The 23,657-nt window shown below is 38.7% G+C and overlaps 1 pseudogene and 7 gene segments (V, D, J or C); all 8 read right to left on the minus strand.

The window, feature by feature from the left end:
• Positions 1–2,452: 2,452 nt before the first annotated feature.
• Positions 2,453–2,904, minus strand: LOC120574389. The segment is given in 2 exon segments: positions 2,453–2,766; positions 2,855–2,904. Coding segments are annotated over 2 exon segments (363 nt in total).
• A 2,282-nt stretch (positions 2,905–5,186) lies between these two features.
• On the minus strand, positions 5,187–5,737 carry LOC120574602. The segment is given in 2 exon segments: positions 5,187–5,530; positions 5,628–5,737. Coding segments are annotated over 2 exon segments (351 nt in total).
• Positions 5,738–10,885: 5,148 nt separating this feature from the next.
• On the minus strand, positions 10,886–11,398 carry LOC120574596. The segment is given in 2 exon segments: positions 10,886–11,267; positions 11,350–11,398. Coding segments are annotated over 2 exon segments (363 nt in total).
• Positions 11,399–12,434: 1,036 nt separating this feature from the next.
• On the minus strand, positions 12,435–12,982 carry LOC120574589. The segment is given in 2 exon segments: positions 12,435–12,779; positions 12,879–12,982. Coding segments are annotated over 2 exon segments (366 nt in total).
• A 479-nt stretch (positions 12,983–13,461) lies between these two features.
• LOC120574390 lies at positions 13,462–16,666 on the minus strand. The segment is given in 3 exon segments: positions 13,462–13,487; positions 16,191–16,496; positions 16,586–16,666. Coding segments are annotated over 3 exon segments (372 nt in total).
• A 3,920-nt stretch (positions 16,667–20,586) lies between these two features.
• Positions 20,587–21,135, minus strand: LOC120574391. The segment is given in 2 exon segments: positions 20,587–20,966; positions 21,063–21,135. Coding segments are annotated over 2 exon segments (423 nt in total).
• Positions 21,136–21,604: 469 nt separating this feature from the next.
• Positions 21,605–22,230, minus strand: LOC120574629 (annotated as a pseudogene).
• A 920-nt stretch (positions 22,231–23,150) lies between these two features.
• LOC120574614 lies at positions 23,151–23,624 on the minus strand (the record flags this gene model as incomplete). The annotated part of the segment is given in 2 exon segments: positions 23,151–23,449; positions 23,576–23,624. Coding segments are annotated over 2 exon segments (348 nt in total), but the record flags the coding sequence as incomplete, so codon positions are not given.
• Positions 23,625–23,657: the final 33 nt, after the last annotated feature.

Here is a 23,657-nt window from a genome sequence, read left to right on the forward strand (position 1 = left end):
AACCACTGTAGTTCAGAATCTTGTATTGAGAGAAAATCAACTTTCTCTAAGTCTCTTCTATATTGATATCTCCTGCAGTGGAAATCAAATGAAATCGACACTGATACATTAAAATTCTCAACTTTTCCTCCGTCTACCAGTAACAATAAATGCCTCTACCATTCAGGGAACTCCATAAACATACACTCACACAAAGAGAAGGGGGAATCTCTGAAAAACACACTTTGTTAATGAAAAGAATGTTTTCTTTGGTGTAAATAATTAACATCACACTGGAGTTGGCAACAGACTAGTGATTTAGTTACTTATGCACTTATGATTTCCAGTTTTAAATAATATTATGGAAGAGAAACTGACTTTGAGGTCTCATTTATACTGTAGTTAGATCACATCCTTTAAGTTGTGAGATGAATTCATTACATAACTTGAAGATTATTCGTATAATGATGTACCATTGATTGTAATTTCAAGGTATTTAAATTAATGAAAACTGTGGCTGTTAAATTAAATTTAGAACCATTTATCAAATCTAAAGAGATGTTTCTCTCTTTACTGTAACAGTGAGCTGGTGTTGAAACCATTAGTGGTCTGAGGGCTCCTCCTCTGGTGGCTTCATGTTACAAGTGTTCAGGCTCTGAGGGGTTTTTGTTCAGGTCTACTGATGGTTTGTGTTACTGTGGCTCTCTGGCACAGTAATACACAGCAGAGTCGTTCTTCAGGCTGCACATTCTGTCCATTTAGAGTCACTGTGTTACTGGAAGAGTCGAAGCTGATACTGAACTTGTTCTTCAGTGAATCTTTGTAGTATGTGGTGCATCCAACACAGCCAACTCACAATCCACTCCAGTCCTTTCCCGCCGGCTGTTTCGATCCGTAAGCTGTAGCGTAGCTACCAACAGAATAAGAGACCTGACAGGTGATGGTCAGACGTTGACCTGGCTGCACAGTCACAGAGGCTGGCTGGGTCAACTGTTCACACTTCACACCTGTGGATGAAAACATGTTGAGTATTGAATCAGTGTAATAACAGTGAACAGTGTTCTGTGATCATACTGTCAGTGTCTCTGCCTCAGTGAGACTCACAGGATCCAGCAGCCAGCAGCAGCAGCAGAGCTACAGAGAACATGGTTGCTATTGAAGGTGATCTGATGGGAGCTTCTCTTCTTCTGCTGCAACTGACAGCATGATATCAAGTCTTTATAGCAGACTGTGAAGAAGTTCACTTTGCATAGAGAAGGACACTGACAGGCTATAAAAGAAGGATGGACTGTCCTGTCACAAGTAAAGCTTTAAATTGTGTTTGGACACGTGGAAGCAAATATTCATGATTTTAAAACAATAATTTAAAGGTAAATTTATGTTATTTTTTACAAAACTTCAAACACAAGTCATAGGTGTTAGATGAAAACATTTACATGTGCATTAAGATTAACAGAATAGTTCATGTTCCCAGGTTCAACTGAATATGAGAGAACACCAGAGCTGCAATAAAACTTGTCTGAATGAAGCAGTTTTATTGAGACTTTGTTTTTCTGAATGTGTTCATGATTTATTTGAGTTATTTAACATTTTTTGTGAATTTGAAAAGCTGAAAGCAAACTTTTGGCTTGTTGAGTTTTTGTACAGCGTTCCTCCTTCCTGTGTCACTGTGGCCATCGAGAACAATAATAAACAGCAGAATCTTCAGTCTTCAGACTGTTCATCTGCAGATACAGCTGCTTTCATAATGGGAAGAGTTGTTGCTAAGATCTATGAACAGACAAATTAAAACAATCTATCAAGTCAGAAGATATTTAAAACAGACAAAGAAAAAGTATCAAGTATCACTGTATCTGTCATTTCACTGAGTAGGCCTACTTGCATTCACATAAGAAACGAAAAGTTGTTTCTTATCAGTCATATCTAAAATAGAGCTAAAATCTATTAATAGGAAGCATCATAAGGTGAATGTCCGTGTCATCAACTTGACAGGTGACTAGCTGTCAAGGTGTTGGGGGGGTTGGATGTAGTGAGTGACTGTGTGAGGGGAGGGGACACAGTCCATTGATTATTTCTACTGCTTGTGGGAAGAAGCTGTTAATCATCCTGCTGGTCCTAAAGCTGATGTTGTAGGACCTGCAAAAGTGGCACCAATGTTTTGATTTGTTAAATATCTTCACTTCCATTTTATGGCTGTATAAATTGTTAATTTCAGGATTTTGTGTGGATTTGGTTCTGTAAAGGAAAATTATTTTCATGAAAAATAATGTGGAAGCTTTTAATTTTAAATGTTACCAAAATGTTGATTTTGTATGATCTTCATGCAGGTACTTGTGAAGACATGTGGACACAGTTTCATCACACAGAGAACTTATCAGCAGTATGGCAACAAAGTGATACTGAGACAAGTGAATGTCAGTGGTGGTGGAAAATAGAGGAAGTAGTTTTTGTATGACTCTCCTATTATCGTCTCTCACTGTGTCTCTCGTGCACAGTAATACACTGCTGTGTCCTCGGTCTTCAGACTGTTCATCTGCAGATAGAGTTTACTGCTGGAGTCATCTCTGGAGATGGTGAATCTCCCCTGGACTGACTGGGAGTAAGAGATAGGAGAACTAGATGTGCCTATATAAGCGATCCATTCCAGTCCTTTTCCAGGAGCCTGTCTGACCCAGGCCATATAGTAGCTGCTGAGTGTGAATCCAGATGCTGTACAGGTCAATCTGTGAGATTCTCCAGGTCTTTTAATCGCTGGTTCAGATTCTGTCAGAGTCTGACCATCAACACCTGTCAAGAGGATAAAAAACATCAAGTGAAATAAGCTGATGACACCAAATAAAAGCTATGTTAAATTAAGATAAGTGAAAATCTTCACCTGCCCAGCAGAGAGTTAAAAGCAGCAGTCCTGTCCTATAGTCCATCATGTTAAACTGTGTGTCCACTGTTCTCTGTCCTCCTCTCTGCACTCAGATAAATAGAGGTGGAAGATATCTGAGTTTTGCATTAACTCCTCCTTTTTTGGCTTTCTCCTAACTGTATTTTACGGTGGCCGACAGGGGCAAACGTCCTGCAACTTCAGAAAACACATGCAAATAGACAAAACACAAGCAAATTAAGAAAAGAACTTCATTCATTTGACAACACATGTGCAGCATTCAGCAAACGCACTGCATATACACACAACACAACTAATACATAAATGCTATGCAAATAAAAAACGATGCAAAAAGAAAAGCAAAACCCGAAGAATGAAGAATGAAGCAATGAAAAAAGAAAAACAACTTAATTAATTTGACAACACATGCGCAGCATTCAGCAAACACACTCTATACACACAACACAACCAAATACATAAACGCTATGCAAATACACACAACACAACCAAATACACCAAAGCGCTGCGAATAAAAAACGATGCAATAAGAAAAGCACACAAACCCGAAAACAAATGCAACAAAAAAACGCGGATTGATCACTTATTTTGTTGTATAATCACAATATTACACTTGAGGAGGCCTACACTTCAGTGATGCGCCTTCGGACCTGGAAATTAAACCCTCTCATTATAGGCGCCGATACCGTGGGAGCTCGAGCACCCACGGAAAATACTGAGCACCCACATGTGCCAGACTGCCAGTTCATTTTTCCATTCATTTAAAATTAAACATTCCAGGTGGTGCTAAGTGGAGCGTCTGTCATAGTGTGATTGGTTATGTCGGTACCACTGATTTATAATTTCCCACGAAGCTGATCGCGGTTATACGTGTCAGTTAAACTTCTCATCTCCAATCCGATCTGTATCTGTGAGAAGTGGCGCTGTCCGGAGTTGAAAGATATACTACTTTACGGCTTTATTATGGCGTGTGTGTTCGTGTCGGCCGCTGTCCATTTCCTAAGGTTCTGAAATGCAAATATTTTTGACTACGTGCGTGCGTGTGAGCACCCACGGAGGAAAACATAAATCGGCGCCTATGCTATGTAATATGTCTTACACAAAGGTCAACGTTAAACGCTGATGCAGTTTTAAATGTTTTATTACACAAGTTTACAGACGTCTCTGCTGATTGAGTATCACCTGTGACCTGAGCTGAGACACACCCACCAAACGAGAGAAAACATTGTTATGTCCGTTCAGGACGATGTAACCTGTGTTCGTTTGGTAACGCCTTGGCGCATGCGGAAGTGACAGTTGTGTTGGTCAAAAATGTGTAGGTCCTGTGCTCTGAAAGTAAAGTGAGCTGCGGTTTAAAACCTCTCCTCCAGCGTCCTTATTATACACAACAAACATCTCAAAGAAAGACTTAATATTTACAGTCTGTGATCTCATGGTTGCACACCGTTCTGAGATTGAACATCTCTCTCTCTCTCTCTCTCTCTCTCTCTCTCTCTCGCTCTCTCTCTCTCTCGCTCTCTCTCCCCCTCTCCCCGTGGAGTCAAAAATCCAGCTGTTCCACCTAGTTGCTCCCTCTAGAGGTCTGGAGAACTTCCGTTGTGTAATCTGGATGCAGCGTTTTTTGTTGCATTTGTTTTCGGGGTTTGTGTGCTTTTCTTATTGCATCGTTTTTTATTCGCAGCACGTTTGCGTATTTGGTTGTGTTGTGTGTATTTGCATCGCGTTTATGTATTTGGTTGTGTTGTGTGTATTTGCATCGCGTTTATGTATTTGGTTGTGTTGTGTGTATTTGCATCGCGTTTATGTATTTGGTTGTGTTGTGTGTCTGTGCAGTGCGTTTGCTGAATGCTGCACATGTGTTGTCAAATCAATGAAGTTGTTTTCTTAATTTGGTTGTGTTTTGTCTATTTGCATGTGTTTTCTGAAGTTGCAGGGCGTTTGCCACTGTGGGCCACCATAGTATTTTGTATAAATCAGCTGACTAAAGTATATTTGAATAAATCAAAATGAAGATGAAATGTTCAGGTGTTAATTTGTACTGTAGTTAAATCACTGATTTTATTTCCATCACTTGAAAGCAAAAAATATGTAAAGTAGAAAATATGAAATATGAAATATGCATACAATCATGTATCACTGATTGTTAAGTCATAGTATTTCAATTGATTGATTGTACTGTTAATGTTAAATTTAATTAAACAACAGTTGTGTTGTGTCTGTTTCTCTCCTTGCTGTAATAGTGAGCTGGTGTTGAAACCATTAGTGGTCTGAGGGCTCCTCCTCTGGTGGCTTCATGTTACAAGTGTTCAGGCTCTGAGGGGTTTTTGTTCAGGTCTACTGATGGTTTGTGTTACTGTGGCTCTCTGGCACAGTAATACACAGCAGTGTCTTCAGGCTGCACATTCTGTCCATTTAGAGTCACTCTGTTACTGGAAGTCTCTAAGTCGATACTGAACTTGTTCTTCAGTGAATCTTTGTAGTATGTTGTGTATCCAACACGTCCACTTCCAATCCACTCCAGTCCTTTCCCTGCAGGCTGTCTGATCCAAGCTGTGCGATAGCTACCAAGAGAATAAGAGACCTGACAGGTGATGGTCAGACGTTGACCTGGCTGCACAGTCACAGAGGCTGGCTGGGTCAACTGTTCACACTTCACACCTGTGGAGGAAAACATGTTGAATATTGAATCAGTGTAACAACAGTGAACAGTGTGCTGTGATCATACTGTCAGTGTCTCTGCCTCAGTGAGACTCACAGGATCCAGCAGCCAGCAGCAGCAGCAGAGCTACAGAGAACATGGTTGCTATTGAAGGTGATCTGATGGGAGCTTCTCTTCTTCTGCTGCAACTGACAGCATGATATCAAGTCTTTATAGCAGACTGTGAGGAAGTTCACTTTGCATAGAGAAGGATACTGACAGGCTATAAAAGAAGGATGGACTGTCCTGTCACAAGTGATAGCTTGGAATTGTGTTATGAAATATATTTTTGACACATGAAAAAAAATGCAGTTATTATTACAAACTTTAAACAAATTTAAATTCCATTTATTTTTAATCACAAATTGTTTTACACAAGTCAAACATGTCAGACAAATAGTTTTATATTTACAACAGAATCAACAGATTAACAGAATAGTTATTGTCTGCTTCAACTATATATGGGGGATCTGCAATAAAACATCTGTCTGAATGGAGCAGTTTTATTGAGACGATTTCTCTGAATGTGTTGATGATATTGAACTGAAGCTTATTATGTGAATAAGAAAAGAAGAAAGCAAAGATTTGACTTGTTTGGACATGTTGAGTTTTTGTACAGCGTTGCTCCTTCCTGTGTCACTGTGGCTCTCGAGCACAATAATAAACAGCAGAATCTTCAGTCTTCAGACTGTTCATCTGCAGATACACCTGCTGTCTGCTGTTTTCTCTGGAGATGGTAAACTGGACTTGAACTGACTGAGAGTAGTAGATGTTGCTTCTGCTGATGTAAGCGATCCATTCCAGTCCAGCAGCCTGTCTGATCCAAGCATTAATATTACCACCAAACTCATAATATGTGCAGGTCAGTCTGTGGGATTATCCAGGTCTTTTAACCACTGGAGGTTTTCAGAAAAACATCTATTGATCTTACCTGCCCAGTTAAATGACAGGATGAGAAAAACAACCATTGTTAAAGCCAGTTGTCTCTGTCCAGTCTACAGTGTGTATGTCAGTGATTTAGTGTCTGTCCTTCACTCTGCAACACATATGTAGAGATGGAAGAGGTCAGAGATTTGCATTGACTCCTCCTATAAGAGAAACACAACACATCTCTGGGGGGAAAGAAATGATAATTTTACATTATGACTATGATATTTTATTGAAATGATGATGTTGATTTTCAAGTTATTCAACTGTCACATTTTGTTCATAACCAAATTCAATATATTCATATATTCTACTCAGCAGTATTTGATGGACCATCCATTTACTGGATATATCATGCATCACTTGCAGCTCGATATCAAAAATAGAAACATTATTAACCATTATTGTAAAAGCATGTTTCATTTACTGTAATATAAACATGAAGTCACAAACCACAACAGCAGCTGTTTCGTTTTAGACTGTGCATGTATGTTTGTGTGTTTGGTTTAGAGACACTGTGACATTCTCCTTAGTGTCATCTGCCATCTTATCTCCTACTGCCACCTGGAGGTATTCTTGAAAATAAATTGTATGAGATTTTTTGTCAAGCCTCTCTGCTTCCTTTAACCAGTGTGTTTCTCTGGTAGAGTAATACACAGAAGAGTCCTCTGGCTTTAAGTTGGACAGTCTCAGATACACCATGCTGTTGCTGTCATCTCTACTGATTTCTACACGGCCCTGCACACTGCTGTAATAAGTGTTACTACTTGAAGCAGAGAAGCCTCTCCCTATCCATTCCAGTGCTTCTCCTGCAGGTTGTCTGATCCAGTGCATGCTGCAGCAGCTAAAGGTGAAGCCAGATCCCCTGCAGGAGAGACTAAGAGTCTCCCCAGGCTTTTTCACTACTCAACTGGAACGAATGGCCCCCATACTCTGACCTGTACAACCTGATGAAATAAAAGGGAGAGAGGAACCACAGAAGAAATGAATCATCTGGGAAGTTTTCTGGTGTCACTGACTGACCATCAGTCCATGTTGTCTGAGAAAAGATAACACAGCAAGAAGCAGGAGAACTCACAGGGCAGAGAGAGAGCAACCAGCAGAAGAGTGAGTGTGTTCATCATCCTGAGGCTGGAGATGTGACATCTGATGCTCCACACAAAGTACAAGAGTAGTCAGCAGGACAGAAGTACACTGCACAGACTAAAGATTTGCATCAAGACATAATGGGGAGGGAGTGGCTCCTAAACCAGCACTCTGTTATAGTTTGTATCATTTATTATTTGTTCATTTTTTAATTATAGTTGTTTGTCATTCTATGTTAGATACAATATCACATTCAGAGACAAGAGCACTTTTTGTTTTGTATTGTTCTATTAGTTAGCCTTTAAGTTATGGTACATGAATTGCCGTGAATTCATGCATGACTTCATGCATGAAAAAGCATGAATTAATTAATGTAGTACTTCAATAATGTACAAGGACTAATAGTATCTCATGCATGACTTAATGCAGGAACAATATAATAACTAATGCATCAAATAAGGTATTTTAATCATCAAGATTTCTGATTTATTAATGATGTTCATGTCTTCTTCAATGAACTGACCAGTCACAACAGTGTACATATATTCAGAAAACCTGTAGTGTTGTAATCATGGTTAAATAAAAATGCATCATCCATTACTTCATCATGTTTGTGGCCCTTCAAATAAAGTGCTGACCTGGTCCAAAAATAAGATATCTCAAATAAGATATGATTAATGGTGGCATGAAATTAAATGTATTAAGAGTTTAAGGAGTGGGTTGGCATAATAATACTGAGGTCACTACATTGACTGAAAATACAGTATACTGCAGATGCATTTTTATGGTTGCTGTATTCACAACAACATAAGTCATTGCAAGAGTAATGCCTGAGAACAATGTTCACCCAAGTAGGATATTTATGAATTTTACTTTTTACTAACTTACTACTTGACAATATTTTTTATGTGTCGGGTCACAAAGATTTTCAGTCCCATTATTATAAAGTGTTACTGTTCTATCATTTAACCATCAATAAATGCCGTTTGAATGGTACATGTTAATTTGAACTCAAGAATTAGTGATTACTAGGGTTGGGTACCGAAACTCGGTGCCAATAGGGAACCGGTGCCGACGTAAACGGTAGTAACGAGACCGAATAAGAACGAAAGTTTCGGTGCCTCATTTCGGTGCTCGACTTTACACTACACCTGACAGCATGTAACGTTAGCCTACCTTTAGCTAGCAGCTGGATTAATCACGGTTAAAATGCTGACAGCTAACGTTAAACAGTGTAAAGTGTGACTGTATTTCACTGTGGAGGACTTCAACAGCGGGATGTAACAGTCTGCTCTGCAGCGCAGCAGCAGCTGCCGTTGTCGCAATTCATAGATATACAATATGTTTATATGGTCGGAATAAAACAACACAGACGGTGACGGTGCGTTCACTTGCAGCTGCCGTTGTCGGAATTAAACAACACAGACGGTGCGTTCACTTGCAGCTGCCATTGTCGGAATTAAACAACACAGATTCACTTAAAACAGGTAGCCTCGTGGTGCATTCACAGTAATTGTAAAATACCCTTTTCCCATCTGGGGTTCAACAGCAATTTACTGGTGAAATAAGTTATTGTTATAGTTATTACATTATTATTAAATCTTTAATTTTGACCATGGCCTTAGCAATAAACAAGTCACTGACTGTTGTTTACTACCCTTATTTTTTTTTCTTCTTCTTTTTTTTTTAACTTTATTGAAAAGTACCGGTTCAGGCACCGTTTAGGCACCGGCACCGTTTTAAAAGTATCGATTTAGCACCGGAACCGAAAAAAAACCAAACGATACCCAACCCTAGTGATTACATTACATTTGACGCTTTTATCCATAGAAATCTCATGTCAATTTGTGTTTGAGTCACATGCTGGTTGCTGGGTATTTGTGCAGCTGTTGGTGGTTTGTATCACTGTGTAGCTTACACGCACACAGTAATACACAGCTGTGTCCTCAGGCTGCAGATTCTGTCCTGTTAATGTCACCAAGCTAGTAGACGTGCGTGTGTGGTAAAGGAACTTGTTCTTCAGAGCATTATTTTGGTAAAAGTCTCCTCTACCCCACCGATGGCAAATCCAGTCCATTGGTTTTCCTTCACTCTGTCTGATCCAACCTGTTGCATAGCTGTCATCAGTCAAAGAATAACCAGAGACCTGACAGCTGATGGTCAGAGACTGTCCAGGCTGTACAACCATTGAGTCTGTCTGGATGAGATCAATACTGTTCACACCTGTGGAAACACAAATCAACATTATCTCCATCATTCATCTGACTATTCAGTGTTTCTAATGTGTGTATTAGAGTGAATCCACTGAAAACTCCTCACAGGATCCAGCTGCCAACAGCAGCAGCAGAGCTCCAGAGAACATGGTTTATGTTGAAACTGATGTGCTGTGAACTCCACTGACAGCCTGATGTGATGTTTTTATAGCTGAGAAACAAGGAAGGTCACTGAGTTTGCATAAAATCAAACATATGAATCATCAATGTTGGTCTAACTGGAGTCAATAGAAGAGTGTGTTCAGTGTTATTATATCTGCAGAGTGAAAATATGCCTGGATTTTTTTGTTTTCTTCATATTCAGATACAGATACAGATGATTTTAAACTGTCAATATTATTTCCACGTATTTTCCAGACTTTTTTCAAACATTAAAAATCATTTAATATGAAATAGTTATAGCAATACAACATCCAAGTAAATTCACTTTATATGTAAACAAAAATTTAAAATGCTGTCATCACTGATCTCCACTTTCAGCTGTTTTCTCTTAGAAATGATTTTAATGAAATTACAGTATTGTATGTGACATATTCTTATTTACCTATTGATTTTATTACAGAGCAATATGAATCATTTTAGAGTTTGAGTATCAGTCAGTTAAGATCAATGAGAACAGCAGATCTGAGTTTCTCCTTTTAGTAACAGAGGAGAGAGAAACTAGACACTGACTGTCCTCTAGTGATTTTATAAAAGAAACAGTAACATTATTTTTCATTCTCATAGATTCCACATCATATCATTTACAGACAGTATTGTGTCTTACTTTGTAGAACAGTAATGTATTTGTAGAAGTTTAATTTCAGCAACCAGATTATTGTGCTGTCTTTGGACCTTTCATCAATGAGTTATCTTTTTTCTGTTTTTAATCCATTTTCAGGAATGTATATAATGTAGGGAGGATTATTACTTCATTTTAAAAAAACATTTCAAGTAAATCACAGCATATTAAACAAATTAACAACCTCACAACAACAAAAGCTAATATAAAACTAAATAAATACATACATGTTATGAAAAATACTTCATGCTTGGGCACTACCAGCCTGAAAGAATGAGTACTGTAGGATTTTGTACAGCTGCTCAACCAACTCCAGTCACTGTGGCTCTCGAGCACAATAATAAACAGCAGAATCTTCAGTCTTCAGACTGTTCATCTGCAGATACAGCTGCTTTCTGCTGTTGTCTCTGGAGACGGTAAACCGGCCTCGGACTGACTGAGAGTAGCTGCTGCCGCTACTGTCACTGGTAATGTAAGCGATCCATTCCAGTCCTTTTCCAGCAGCCTGTCGGATCCAGTGCAACCAGTAGCCATTAACGTCCAACGCAGAGGCTGTACAGGTCAATCTGTGAGATTCTCCAGGTCTTTTAATCGCTGGTTCAGATTGTGTCAGAGTCTGACCATCAACACCTGTCAAGAGGATAAAAAACATTGCATGAAAAAAATAAAAAAATAAAAGATATTTAAGATTAAGATCAGTGAAAATCTTCACCTGCCCAGCAGAGAGTTAAAAGCAGCAGTCCTGTCCTATAGTCCATCATGTTAAACTGTGTGTCCACTGTTCTCTGTCCTCCTCTCTGCACTCAGATAAGTAGAGGTGAAGATATCTGAGTTTTGCATTGACTCCTCCTCACAGGGAGGAAACATCTGGACTGGAGATGTTTAATGAAACTGAGTCAGAGTCAACCCTCCAAGTCAGCTGTTTTAATGTTTGCCTGGCATGTTATAATTTGTGTAAAATGTTTATTAATATTAACACCACAACCGCAGTTATAATTTTAATAAAAAAATTAGATCTGACACATTACAGTAACATATGTAGGAAAAAAAGCGACCGATTCTACTCTGGCTCCAAAAGCCAGAGTCTTTTAAGAACCACCGGTCACTTCTCAAAGTTTCCCCTTTAATTTTGTGTTCGTTGAAAGGCAGACCAAGAAATGAATACTCAGGATTCGTTCAGTTAAACTATAACAATCTTTAGTAAAATTATATTGCAAACAGATATTTCATATGCATATGGATCAGCCGCTCCTTCGAGACATTCTCTCCCTAACCACCAACAAAGTCTTTCCGGGTCTGACCCCGGACCTTCCTTTTCCCTATTCTTTTATTCATCTTCAGGTTCCTCCTCCCGCCATTGCGTGTGGGCCGCCAATTGATTGGATATCACACAGACTTTCTGTCTCCAAGAAGATAGAGAAGTTGCGCGCTAGAGATTGTCTGTTCCTTTAAGAGATTTCAATAGGTGCTTTCTGTTCCAATTGTTTATTAAACAAATCAGGAGGACTTTTGCTCCACTAAATTTGAACCCGTCTCATCTTACTCATTTAATACCATTATAACATCATGGCTTTTCCCTATGAATATTACTTTTGCAATTTAGTTTTACAGTAGATAATGCTTTGACCGTTGAAAGAACTCTATCTATTACTGTGAGGTATGTCACATCATGATGAAAATAATTATGTACTCGTACAGTAAAATATTATGGAAATCTAATGTGGATATATCAAAGTGCTTAGGTGGTAAAAAACTCAGATGCTTAAGATTACATTGCTGTTTGTTGTCTGTGGAGGTTTTTGTGCAGCTGCTCCACTGTCTTCAGTCACTGTGTCTGTCGAGCACAGAAGTAAACAGCAGAATCTGCTGCTGTCAGGCTCTGGACCTCGAGGTACTGAGAGCTGCTGGGAACATCTTCAGTCATGATGAAACGGCTTTGAAAGGAGCTGCCATAGCTAGCAGAGTTTGAACCTGCATTCATCCTCCCAATCCACTCCAGAGCTTCTCCTGGTCTCTGTCGTATCCAGTGAATATAGTAGCTTGTCATGCTATAACCAGATATGATACATGACATCTTCACTGTCTCTCCAGGTCTTTTCACCTCAGACGGAGACTGGTCATGTTTGATCTCACTCCAAACTCCTGTAAATTGATTTTAAAAAAAGTGATCATCATCTAACAGACTTGTTAATCACAGGTTGGACATTCACTAAGGAAGTATTGCAGAAATGATTTTCTCACCATGAATAGTAAGTACAAATAATAAACTCCAGATAACGGTATTTTCCATTCTGTGAGAAACACTGTAGTTCAGTGCTTTCTGATCTGAGTGTTTCAGAAATATATTAAACTCCCCCGGTGTTCTGGCACAAGTTGCTGTTGGTGTGTTTATGAGAGAGGAAGAGTTTGCATAGACCTCCCTCTACAGGTTTAAAATGGGAACATGTCACACAGATACATTTCCATAAGTAGAATATCTCTACAATAGCAGAGGAAACTGTGAAATATGAAACTGATTTCTGAACTGATAGAAAATAATGGGAAATAAACTACTATGTTCTACCTTGACAATCTTTAACCCACAGTTTAGCAGTTTAGAGCTTCTCTCATATTGGCCAAATTCCAGAAGGGAAATGTCATCCTATTTGTGAAGAGATGTCTAGTTGCTGTTAAAATGTAGTTATCAGATGTTATTTTCTATCACATTGCATTGAACAGGAAAAATTTCCACATTTTTTCTAGGCATCAGAATACAGAACTATATATATATATATATATGAAAATGCGTTATATGCATCTTGTATTAAGAGAAAATCAACTTTCTCTAAGTCTCCTCTATATTGATATCTCCTGCAGTGGAAATCAAATGAGATCGACACTGATACATTAAAATTCTCAACTTTCCCTCCGTCTACCAGTAACAATAAATGCTTCTACCATTCAGGGAACTCCATAAACATACACTCACACAAAGAGAAGGGGGAATCTCTGACAAACACACTTTGTTAATGAAAATAAAGGCTACACAACTGACCTGAGATCAGCTACTCTTCTGAATCTAGCTAGGTCACGCAGATCTCTGCTATTCCATTACAAAATTCACTTCTGAAACTTTTTTATGCGAGAAATCAACTATGTAAAGCTCAAATATGGGCCACTTTACGAAAATGGATGGCTAATTGCAAATTTTGTCCGACTGTGTGTCGGAGTTCAGCCGCCGTGTGCGTGTTGCTGCCTGCGCCCCGGCCTGCCTTCCCTTCACCGCCCCCCACCGGCGAGGTACTTGGCGGTCACGACTGAGAAGCCGCACCAGCACTCCATACCCGCGCAAAGTCACCATCTCTTGGGCTAATAGACAACCAAATGCCCCTGCCCTGACAGAGCTCCAGGGCCTGCAACTCCCCTCTTCCTGCTGGCTAAATGCCCGGTGTATGTGAGTGAGAGCGCGGTCAGCGAGCTTGTTACACCAGCAATCTCTTACCACAGGTTTCAGTTAATCTTTTAATGTGTAATTATAATGTGTTGAGTTATTTAAACAAACTATTGGGGAAATAAACGCCGCTTGTCCGCGAGTCTCATTGATAGAGCCTGCGGCTGGATGAAGCTCTTTCAATGAGAGCTAGCTAGCCTCCTCTTAGAATTCCTCTGAAATTCAGAAATATTCATTAACTTGAAATCGGACACCGTTGTTAGCTTTATAAGACATTTAGCTAGATGTTGTATACGTGGCGTGACGAAATTCAAACTGTAAATATACTCAGAATTGCGCCGAAAATGAAGCTAACTATCCGTGATTTGTAGCTACAAACTGGTTACATCCAGCCGCAGGCTCTATCAATGGGACTCGCAGACAAGCGGCGTTTATTTCCCCAATCGTTTGTTTAAATAACTCAACACATTATAATTACACACATTAAAAGATTAACTGGAACTGTGGTAAGAGATTGCTGGCGTAACAAGCTCGCTGACCGTGCTCTCACTCACATACACCGGGCATTTAGCTAGCAGGAAGAGAGGAGTTGCAGGCCCTGGAGCTCTGTCAGGGCAGCGGCGTTTGGTTGTCCATTAGCGCAAAAAAACAGTGACTTTGCGCGGGTATGGAGTGCTGTGGGCTGCCGTGACGGAGCTCCAAGTACCTCATAGCAGGCCGGGGTCTGTGAAGGAAGGCAGGCTGGGCAGCAAGGCAGCAACACAGGCAGCACCGGCCGCTGAACTCCGACACACAGTCTTACCAAATTTCTCAGAAGTGAATTTAATAACGAAATAGCCCGATAAACAATGTATAACTTTGCAGTGTCTGAAATATGAGACCTGCTGTCGAGTCTCCCATGTGTTTCTATGTAGTTTGCTCAAACCAATCAGCACGTAGCTCATTCTGAATATTTATGAGCATACCATATATGGAAGAAAAGCTCTTGTTCCAAATAGAGCCATATTCACAGGGTAGTTAAGGGCCTAATAAAATAGCATTTGGGCAATTTTCAGCCCAACCAATGTTACATACCCTATTAGTCAGCCAGATCCGGCAGGGGGAGAGTTCTAAGCCCGAAAAAGCTACCTCTCCTTATGACCTGTCTCTCTTAGTTACCTGTTATAGTTACGCTGTTATAGTCCTAGACTGCCGGGGGACTTCCTTCCTTTGACACACTGAGCTGCTCTCTCCTCTCCCTTTCTATTACTGTTTCTATTACTGTTACTATTACTATTACTATTTGTGTGCAGCCCGTACCAGAAATGCTTGTTACTAATCCTAGCTTCTGGGGAGTTTACTCCCCGGAGTCCTTATGCTTTTTTCCCCCGCGCATTTCCTTGGAGAACGTTGGCACCAAGACCCTGGTTGCAGCTGTCGCCGTGGTCCTGCTGCACTCCCTGCTGAGCTCAGCGATGCCCTGCAATGTCATGCTGCGTCCTGCTGAACCCTGCAGCTTCCCGCTACATCCAGTCACTGTTCCATTATTAATGTGACTACTATCGCCACTGTTCATCACACCCCCAACCGGCTCGTCAGACACCGCCTACCAAGAGCCTGGGTCTGTCCGAGGTTTCTTCCCAAGAGGGAGTTTTTCCTCGCCACTGTCCCACTGCTTGCTCTTGAGGGAATTACTGGAATTGTTGGAATTGTTGGGGCTTTGTAAATTATAGAGTGTGGTCTAGACCTACTCTATCTGTAAAGTGTCTCGAGATAACTTATGTTATGATTTGATACTATAAATAAAATTGAATTGAATTGAATTGAATTGAATTAGTAGACCTTAAGAAACAGTGTAAAATACCCTATATAATCATTTTATCACCCCTTTCAGAAGATGTGCGCTGAATTTATTCCATCACTTGAAGATTATACATATAATGATGTGTCATTGATTGTAATTTCAAGGTATTTAAATGGCTGTTAAATTAAATTTAGAACCATTTATAAAAATCTAAAGAGATGTTTCTCTCTTTACTGTAACAGTGAGCTGGTGTTGAAACCATTAGTGGTCTGAGGGCTCCTCCTCTGGTGGCTTCATGTTACAAGTGTTCAGGCTCTGAGGGGTTTTTGTTCAGGTCTACTGATGGTTTGTGTTGCTGTGGCTCTCCTGGCACAGTAATACACAGCAGTGTCTTCAGACTGCACATTTTGTCCATTTAGAGTCACTGTGTTACTGGAAGAGTCCAAGTTTACACTGAACTTGTTCTTCAGTGAATCTTTGACGTTTGTATCTCTACTAATCCACTCCAGTCCTTTCCCTGCAGGCTGTCTGATCCAAGCTGTGTAGTAGCTATCAACAGAATAAGAGACCTGACAGGTGATGGTCAGACGTTGACCTGGCTGCACAGTCACAGAGGCTGGCTGGGTCAACTGTTCACACTTCACACCTGTTAAAGACAAACATGTTGTGTGATAAATTATCAAGTTATACTGAAAAAGAAGAACGGCTGACTTTGACAAATCCAGAGAGACTCACATCCAGCTGCCAACAGCAGCAGCAGAGCTCCAGAGAACATGGTTTATGTTGAAACTGATGAGATGTGAGCTTCTGATCCTCTCTAACCTCCACTGACTCATGTGAAGTCTTTATAACTGGGTCACCAGGAAGATTTCTGAGTTTGCATTGATTCAAACATATGGCATGTGATTGTGGGTTGGTCTGGAGCTAAAAATAAATTATGAATATTTGTATTATTATTTATAATAATAATAATAATAATAAATAATAATAATAATAATAATAATAATAATAATAATAATAATAATAATATAGTGTCTTACAATAAGCTGCTGTGGTTCAGCTTGGAGTCTGAAATAAACTTATTAGGGTTTAGTTGGCAAAATCTGCTGTTCTTTTTTATTAAAGAATTGAAGTAATATCTATTTTAATTTTTTAATTTTTGTTGCACCAATTGTCAAGGCCTTGATTACAAATCAATATGTATTACAAAACAAAACATACCTGTTTATATATAGTTTATTAAGGATGGTAATCTCATAATTTAGTCAAAGTCCTGGGATTAAAATAAATATTTCAACCAGTTTAAATAATGCATTTCTTTTTTGCTATGAATTGTTTTATTTATATCGAAATAAATAAAATATGTAATTTGAGGGGTGCTAGTGAAGAATTAAGATGTCTATTAATGTCCTTAAAATTTGTATTATATTAGTAGAAGTTTTAATCATGGTTAATGAAAACACGTAGCCTAATCCTTTACATGTAAAAAAAAAATACTATTTCATATAATGTTATCAGTTGTGGTGGAAAATAGAGGAAGTAGTTTTTGTATGACTCTCCTATTATCGTCTCTCACTGTGTATACTTTGGCACAGTAATACAGTGCTGTGTCCTCGGTCTTCAGACTGTTCATCTGCAGATAGACTTTACTGCTGGAGTCATCTCTGGAGATGGTGAATCTCCCCTGGACTGACTGGGAGTAAGAGATAGGAGAACTTTCTGTGTGTATAAAAGCAATCCACTCTGGTCCTTTTCCAGGAGCCTGTCTGATCCAGTTCCAAAGTGAGCTACTGAAGCTAAATCCAGATGTTGTGCAGGTAATTCTCCAGGTTTTCTAACAGCTGGTTCAGACTCTGTTATGGTCTGACCTTCAGCACCAGCCGAAAGAATCACAGCAACCACCAAGAGTGTTAGCTTTCTGGAAGCCATGTTCACAGTGTTCTTCTGTTTTGCAATCCATGAATCCCTCTTTAAATATGATGTCAACTGGATCCCTGCGAAAATTTGGTTATAGTTAGCTCCTCCTACATTACAATCTGCTTTTAAAGTCAAATTCAAGGCTCTGAACAAAACACAACATAAAACATAATTTAAACAATCTGACAAGTAACAAATAGTGATTAAACACATTTGAACCTCCATAAAACAACTGCTGTGTACATAAAAAATGTAATATCAGATTTGTTTTCTAAAATTTGACTGACTCATGTCAGTTACATACTCTAATGGCTTTACTTCTGTTGACTTTTTAATTATTGGTACAATTTAAAAATGTTTATTTTTTTCGTAAATTATAAAATTGTAAAAGGAATACATCTGATTAGAATTGTTCAAGTCATTGATTTATATGTTTGTTTTTATTGTATTTTATTACTGCAAACAACTGAAGTGAAAGCAAGATCATGTAAATGAATACACGAGCAGCTGGTTGAAGACCTGGATTTCTTTTTTAGACTTTGTAAAGGTTTCTGTTTTCAAATTGTGACTGTTTGAAGCCAGATATACAGATAAACTTGGAGCATCCAGAGGAAATTAATCACTTAGTAACTGAAACAATATATACAAATAATAATTGCTATAGCGCAGAGGAAAAATAAGTATCACAATGAAGATGACATTTAAAAAAAGTGTAAAACATGGACAGTTAAGTGAGGCTACAGCTTAAAGAAGAAGTTTGAACATCCATTTATTTTTTATCGATTTCACAAAACTTCTCATACAAGTCAGACATGTAAAACAAACAGATTTACATTTACACTCAGATCAACACACTGTTTAATGTCTGCTTCAACTACATCTGGGGGAGCTGCAATACAACATGTATGTATGAAACAGTGTTATTGAGACTGTTTCTCTGAGTGTGGTGATGATGTTGAACTGAAGCTTACTCTGTGAATGAGGTTTATCATAAAAACAATTATTGTTCTTACCTGCCCAGTTAAATGACAGGATGAGAAAAACAACCAAATAATCAGGTCTGATCATTGTTAAAGCCAGTTGTCTCTGTCCAGTCTACAGTGTGTATGTCAGTGATTTAGTGTCTGTCCTTCACTCTGCAACACATATGTAGAGATGGAAGAGGTCAGAGATTTGCATTGACTCCTCTTCCTCAAACAGAAACTCAACACATCTCTGGAAAAATATGATTCATGTATCTTTCATAATATTGGTAATTTATGATTTTTTTAAAGGATGAAAATTATTTTCAACTTATTCAATTCCACTTAGATGTATTTATTTATTCTGCTCAGCAGCATTTGGTGGGCCATCCATGGCTTTAAGTTGGACAGTCTCAGATACACCATGCTGTTGCTGTTATCTCTGGTGACCTCTACTCGTCCTTGCACACTGCTGGCATAATCTGTTCTACTAGCATCGCTGTAAATACGCCCTATCCATTCCAGTGCTTCTCCTGCAGGTTGTCTGATCCAGCTCATGCTACAGCAGCTAAATGTGAAACCAGATCCCCTGCAGGAGAGACTGAGAGTCTCCCCAGGCTTTTTCACTACTGAACTGGAAGGAATGGACTCCATACTCTGACCTGTACAACCTGATGAGATGAAAGGAGAGAAGAACCACAGAAGAAAGTCAGACAGTCATCTGGGAAGTTTTCTGGTCTCACTGACTGACCATCAGTCCATGTTGTCTGAGAAAAGATAACACAGCAAGAAGCAGGAGAACTCACAGGGCAGAGAGAGAGCAACCAGCAGAAGAGTGAGTGTGTTCATCATCCTGAGGCTGGAGATGTGACATCTGATGCTCCACACAAAGTACAAGAGCAGTCAGCAGGACAGAAGTACACTGCACAGACTGGAGATTTGCATCAGGACATAATGGGGAGGGAGTGGCTCCTAAACCAGCACTCTGTTATAGTTTGTATCATTTATTATTTGTTCATTTTTTAATTATAGTTGCTTGTCATTCTATGTTAGATATAATATCACATTCAGAGACAAGAACACTTTTTGCTTTGTATTGTTCTATTGGTTACACTTTATAATTATGGTTGACTTCATGCATGAAATAACAAGAATTAATTCATGTAGTACTTCAGTAATGTACAAGGATTAATAGTATCTCATGCATGACTTAATGCAGGAACAAAATGTTAATTAATGCATCAATTAAGGTATTTGAATCATCAAGATTTCTGATGTATTAATGATGTTCATGTCTTCTTCAAAGAGATGACCAGTCACAGCAGTGTACATATATTCATAAAACCTGTAGTGTTGTAATCATGGTTAAATAAAAATGCATCATCCATTACTTCATCATGTTTGTGGCCCTTCAAATAAAGTGCTGACCTGGTCCATCTTTAACATTGACTAAAAAGATATGATTAATGGTGGCATGAAATTAAATGTATTAAGAATTTAAAGACTGGGTTGGCAAAATAATACTGAGGTCACTACATTGACACAAAATACAGTATACTGCAGATGCATTTTTATGGTTGCTGTATTCACAACAACATAAGGCACTTAAACAGTAATGCTTGAGAACAATGCTCACCCAAGTACGATATTTATGAATTTTACTTTTTACTAACTTACTACTTGACAATATTTTTTATGTGACGGTCACAAAGATTTCCATTCCCTTATTATAAAGTGTTACTGTTCTATCACTTAACCATAAATAAAGGCTGTTTGTATGGTACATGTTAAGTTGAACTCAAGAATTAGTGATTACATTACATTTAACACTTTTATCCATAGCAATCTCATGTAAATTTATGTTTGAGTCACATGCTGGTTGCTGGGTATTTGTGCAGGTCTGTTGGTGGTTTGCATCACTGTGTCGCTTACACGCACACAGTAATACACAGCTGTGTCCTCAGGCTGCAGATTCTGTCCGGTTAATGTCACCGAGCTAGTAGACGTGAGTGTGTGGTAAAGGAACTTGTTCTTCAGAGCATTATTTTGGTAAAAGCCTCCTCCACCCGACCGATGGCAAATCCAGTCCATTGGTTTTCCTTCACTCTGTCTGATCCAACCTGTTGCATAGCTGTCATCAGTCAAAGAATAACCAGAGACCTGACAGCTGATGGTCAGAGACTGTCCAGGCTGCACAACCATTGAGTCTGTCTGGATGAGATCAATACTGTTCACACCTGTGGAAACACAAATCAACATTATCTCCATCATTCATCTGACTATTCAGGGTTTCTAATGTGTGTATTAGAGTGAATCCACTGAAAGCTCCTCACAGGATCCAGCAGCCAGCAGCAGTATCAGAGCTACAGAGAACATGTTGATGTTGAAGCTGAACTGATGTGAGCTTTTCTGTCTCGCACTGACACACACACACACACTTCTTTATGAGGCTACACACAAGGAGGCTGATTTACATACTGGTGATAGTAAATCAGCTGAATAAAGTATATTTGAATAAATCAAAATGAAGATGAAATGTTCAGGTGTTCTCAAATAAAGAGAAGGTGAAACCTGAATCTCTGACAAACATGTGTTTGATTGTTAATGAAAAGTAAATAATTATATGATAGAAGAGAAACGATTAATTTATACTGTAGTTAAATCAAAGAATATAATCCATCACATGAAAGGTTGTATATGTAATACTGATTGTTATGTCAGAGTATTTAAATTGATTGATTGTACTGTTAATGTTAAATTTAATTAAGAACCTAAAACACTTTATCTCCTTGCTGTAACAGTGAGCTGGTGTTGAAACCATTAGTGGTCTGAGGGCTCCTCCTCTGGTGGCTTCATGTTACAAGTGTTCAGGCTCTGAGGGGTTTTTGTTCAGGTCTACTGATGGTTTGTGTTACTGTGGCTCTCTGGCACAGTAATACACAGCAGTGTCTTCAGGCTGCACATTCTGTCCATTTAGAGTCACTGTGTTGCTGGAAGTCTCTAAGTCGATACTGAACTTGTTCTTCAGGGAATCTTTGTAGTATGTGGTGGATCCAGCTGCCATCCCAATCCAATCCAGTCCTTTCCCTGCAGGCTGTCTGATCTAAGCTGTGTAGTAGCCACTAAGAGAATAAGAGACCTGACAGGTGATGGTCAGACGTTGACCTGGCTGCACCGTCACAGAGGCTGGCTGGGTCAATTGTTCACACTTCACACCTGTTAAAAAAGAAAATGTTTTGTAACAAATGATCAAGTTATACTGCAAAAGAAGAACTGTTGACTTTAACAAATCCAGAGAGACTCACATCCAGCTGCCAACAGCAGCAGCAGAGCTCCAGAGAACATGGTTTATGTTGAAACTGACGTGCTGTGAACTCCACTGACAGCCTGATGTGATGTTTTTATAGCTGAGAAACAAGGAAGGTCACTGAGTTTGCATAAAATCAAACATATGAAGCATCAATGTTGGTCTAACTGGAGTCAATAGAAGAGTTTGTTCAGTGTTATTATATCTGCAGAGTGAAAATATGCGTGTCATTTTTTATTCATTCATATCTAGGTACAGATTACCTTATTGCATTAAACTGTCAATATTGTCTCCACTTATTTTCTAGACTTTCATTTGTGTTAATACACAACAATAATTCCTTAACGACTATATTATTATTCTATTGTCAAACATTAATAATCTTTTTTATATAAAATAGTTATCTTCATACACGATACAAGTAAATTCACTCTGAACAATAACGTTAAATACTGTCATCACTCACCTCCACTTTCAGCTGTTTTCTCTTAGAATTAATTTTAATGAAATTACAGTATGTGATGGAAAGAGTGACATATTCTTATTTACCTATTGGTTTTATTACAGAGCAATATGAATCATTTCAGAGTTTGAGTATCAGTCAGTTAAGATCAATGAGAACAGCAGATCTGAGTTTCTCCTTTTAGTAACAGAGGAGAGAGAAACTAGACACTGACTGTCCTCTAGTGATTTTATAAAAGAAACAGTAACATTATTTTTCATTCTCATAGATTCCACATCATATCATTTACAGAGAGAATTGTGTCTTACTTTGTAGAAATTTAAAAGTATTTCTAGAAGTTTAATTTCAGCAACCAGATTGTTGGGCTGTCTTTGGACCTTGTATCAATGAGTGAGCTTTATTGTGTTTTTAATGTGTTTTCAAGTGTGTGTATAATGCAGGGAGGATTATTAATTTATAATAAAAACATATATGAAAATAAAATTGCAAATAAAATAACTTAATAACCTCAAAACAAAAATATAATATAAAATGTTAAAATATATACATTTTATGAAAAATATTTCAAACTCATGCACTACCAGCCTGAAAGAATGAATACTGTAGGATTTTGTACAGCTGCTCAACCAACTCCAGTCACTGTGGGTGTCGAGCACAATAATAAACAGCAGAATCTTCAGTCTTCAGACTGTTCATCTGCAGATACAGCTGCTCTCTGTTGTTGTCTCTGGAGATGGTAAACCGGCCTTGGACTGACTGAGAGTAGTAGATGCTAGCACTGTCATATCTGATATAAGCAACCCACTCCAGTCCTTTTCCAGGAGCCTGTCTGACCCAGTTCATGCTGTAGTCACTGAATGTGAATCCAGATGTTGTACAGGTCAATCTGTGGGATTCTCCAGGTCTTTTAACCGCTGGTTCAGATTCTGTCAGAGTCTGACCATCAACACCTATCAAACCAAAAACGATAAGCATGTCATGCATTACCTTGGTACAAAGATCAGAGAAAATCTTCATGTGAAATATGTCAGTAATACAAATGGAAATGTCAAATCAAGATCAGTGAAAATCTTCACCTGCCCAGCAGAGAGTTAAAAGCAGCAGTCCTGTCCTATAGTCCATCATGTTAAACTGTGTGTCCACTGTTCTCTGTCCTCC

The sequence above is a fragment of the Perca fluviatilis genome, chromosome 15 (genome assembly GCF_010015445.1).
Source record: "Perca fluviatilis chromosome 15, GENO_Pfluv_1.0, whole genome shotgun sequence".
NCBI classification, from domain to species: Eukaryota; Metazoa; Chordata; class Actinopteri; order Perciformes; family Percidae; genus Perca; species Perca fluviatilis.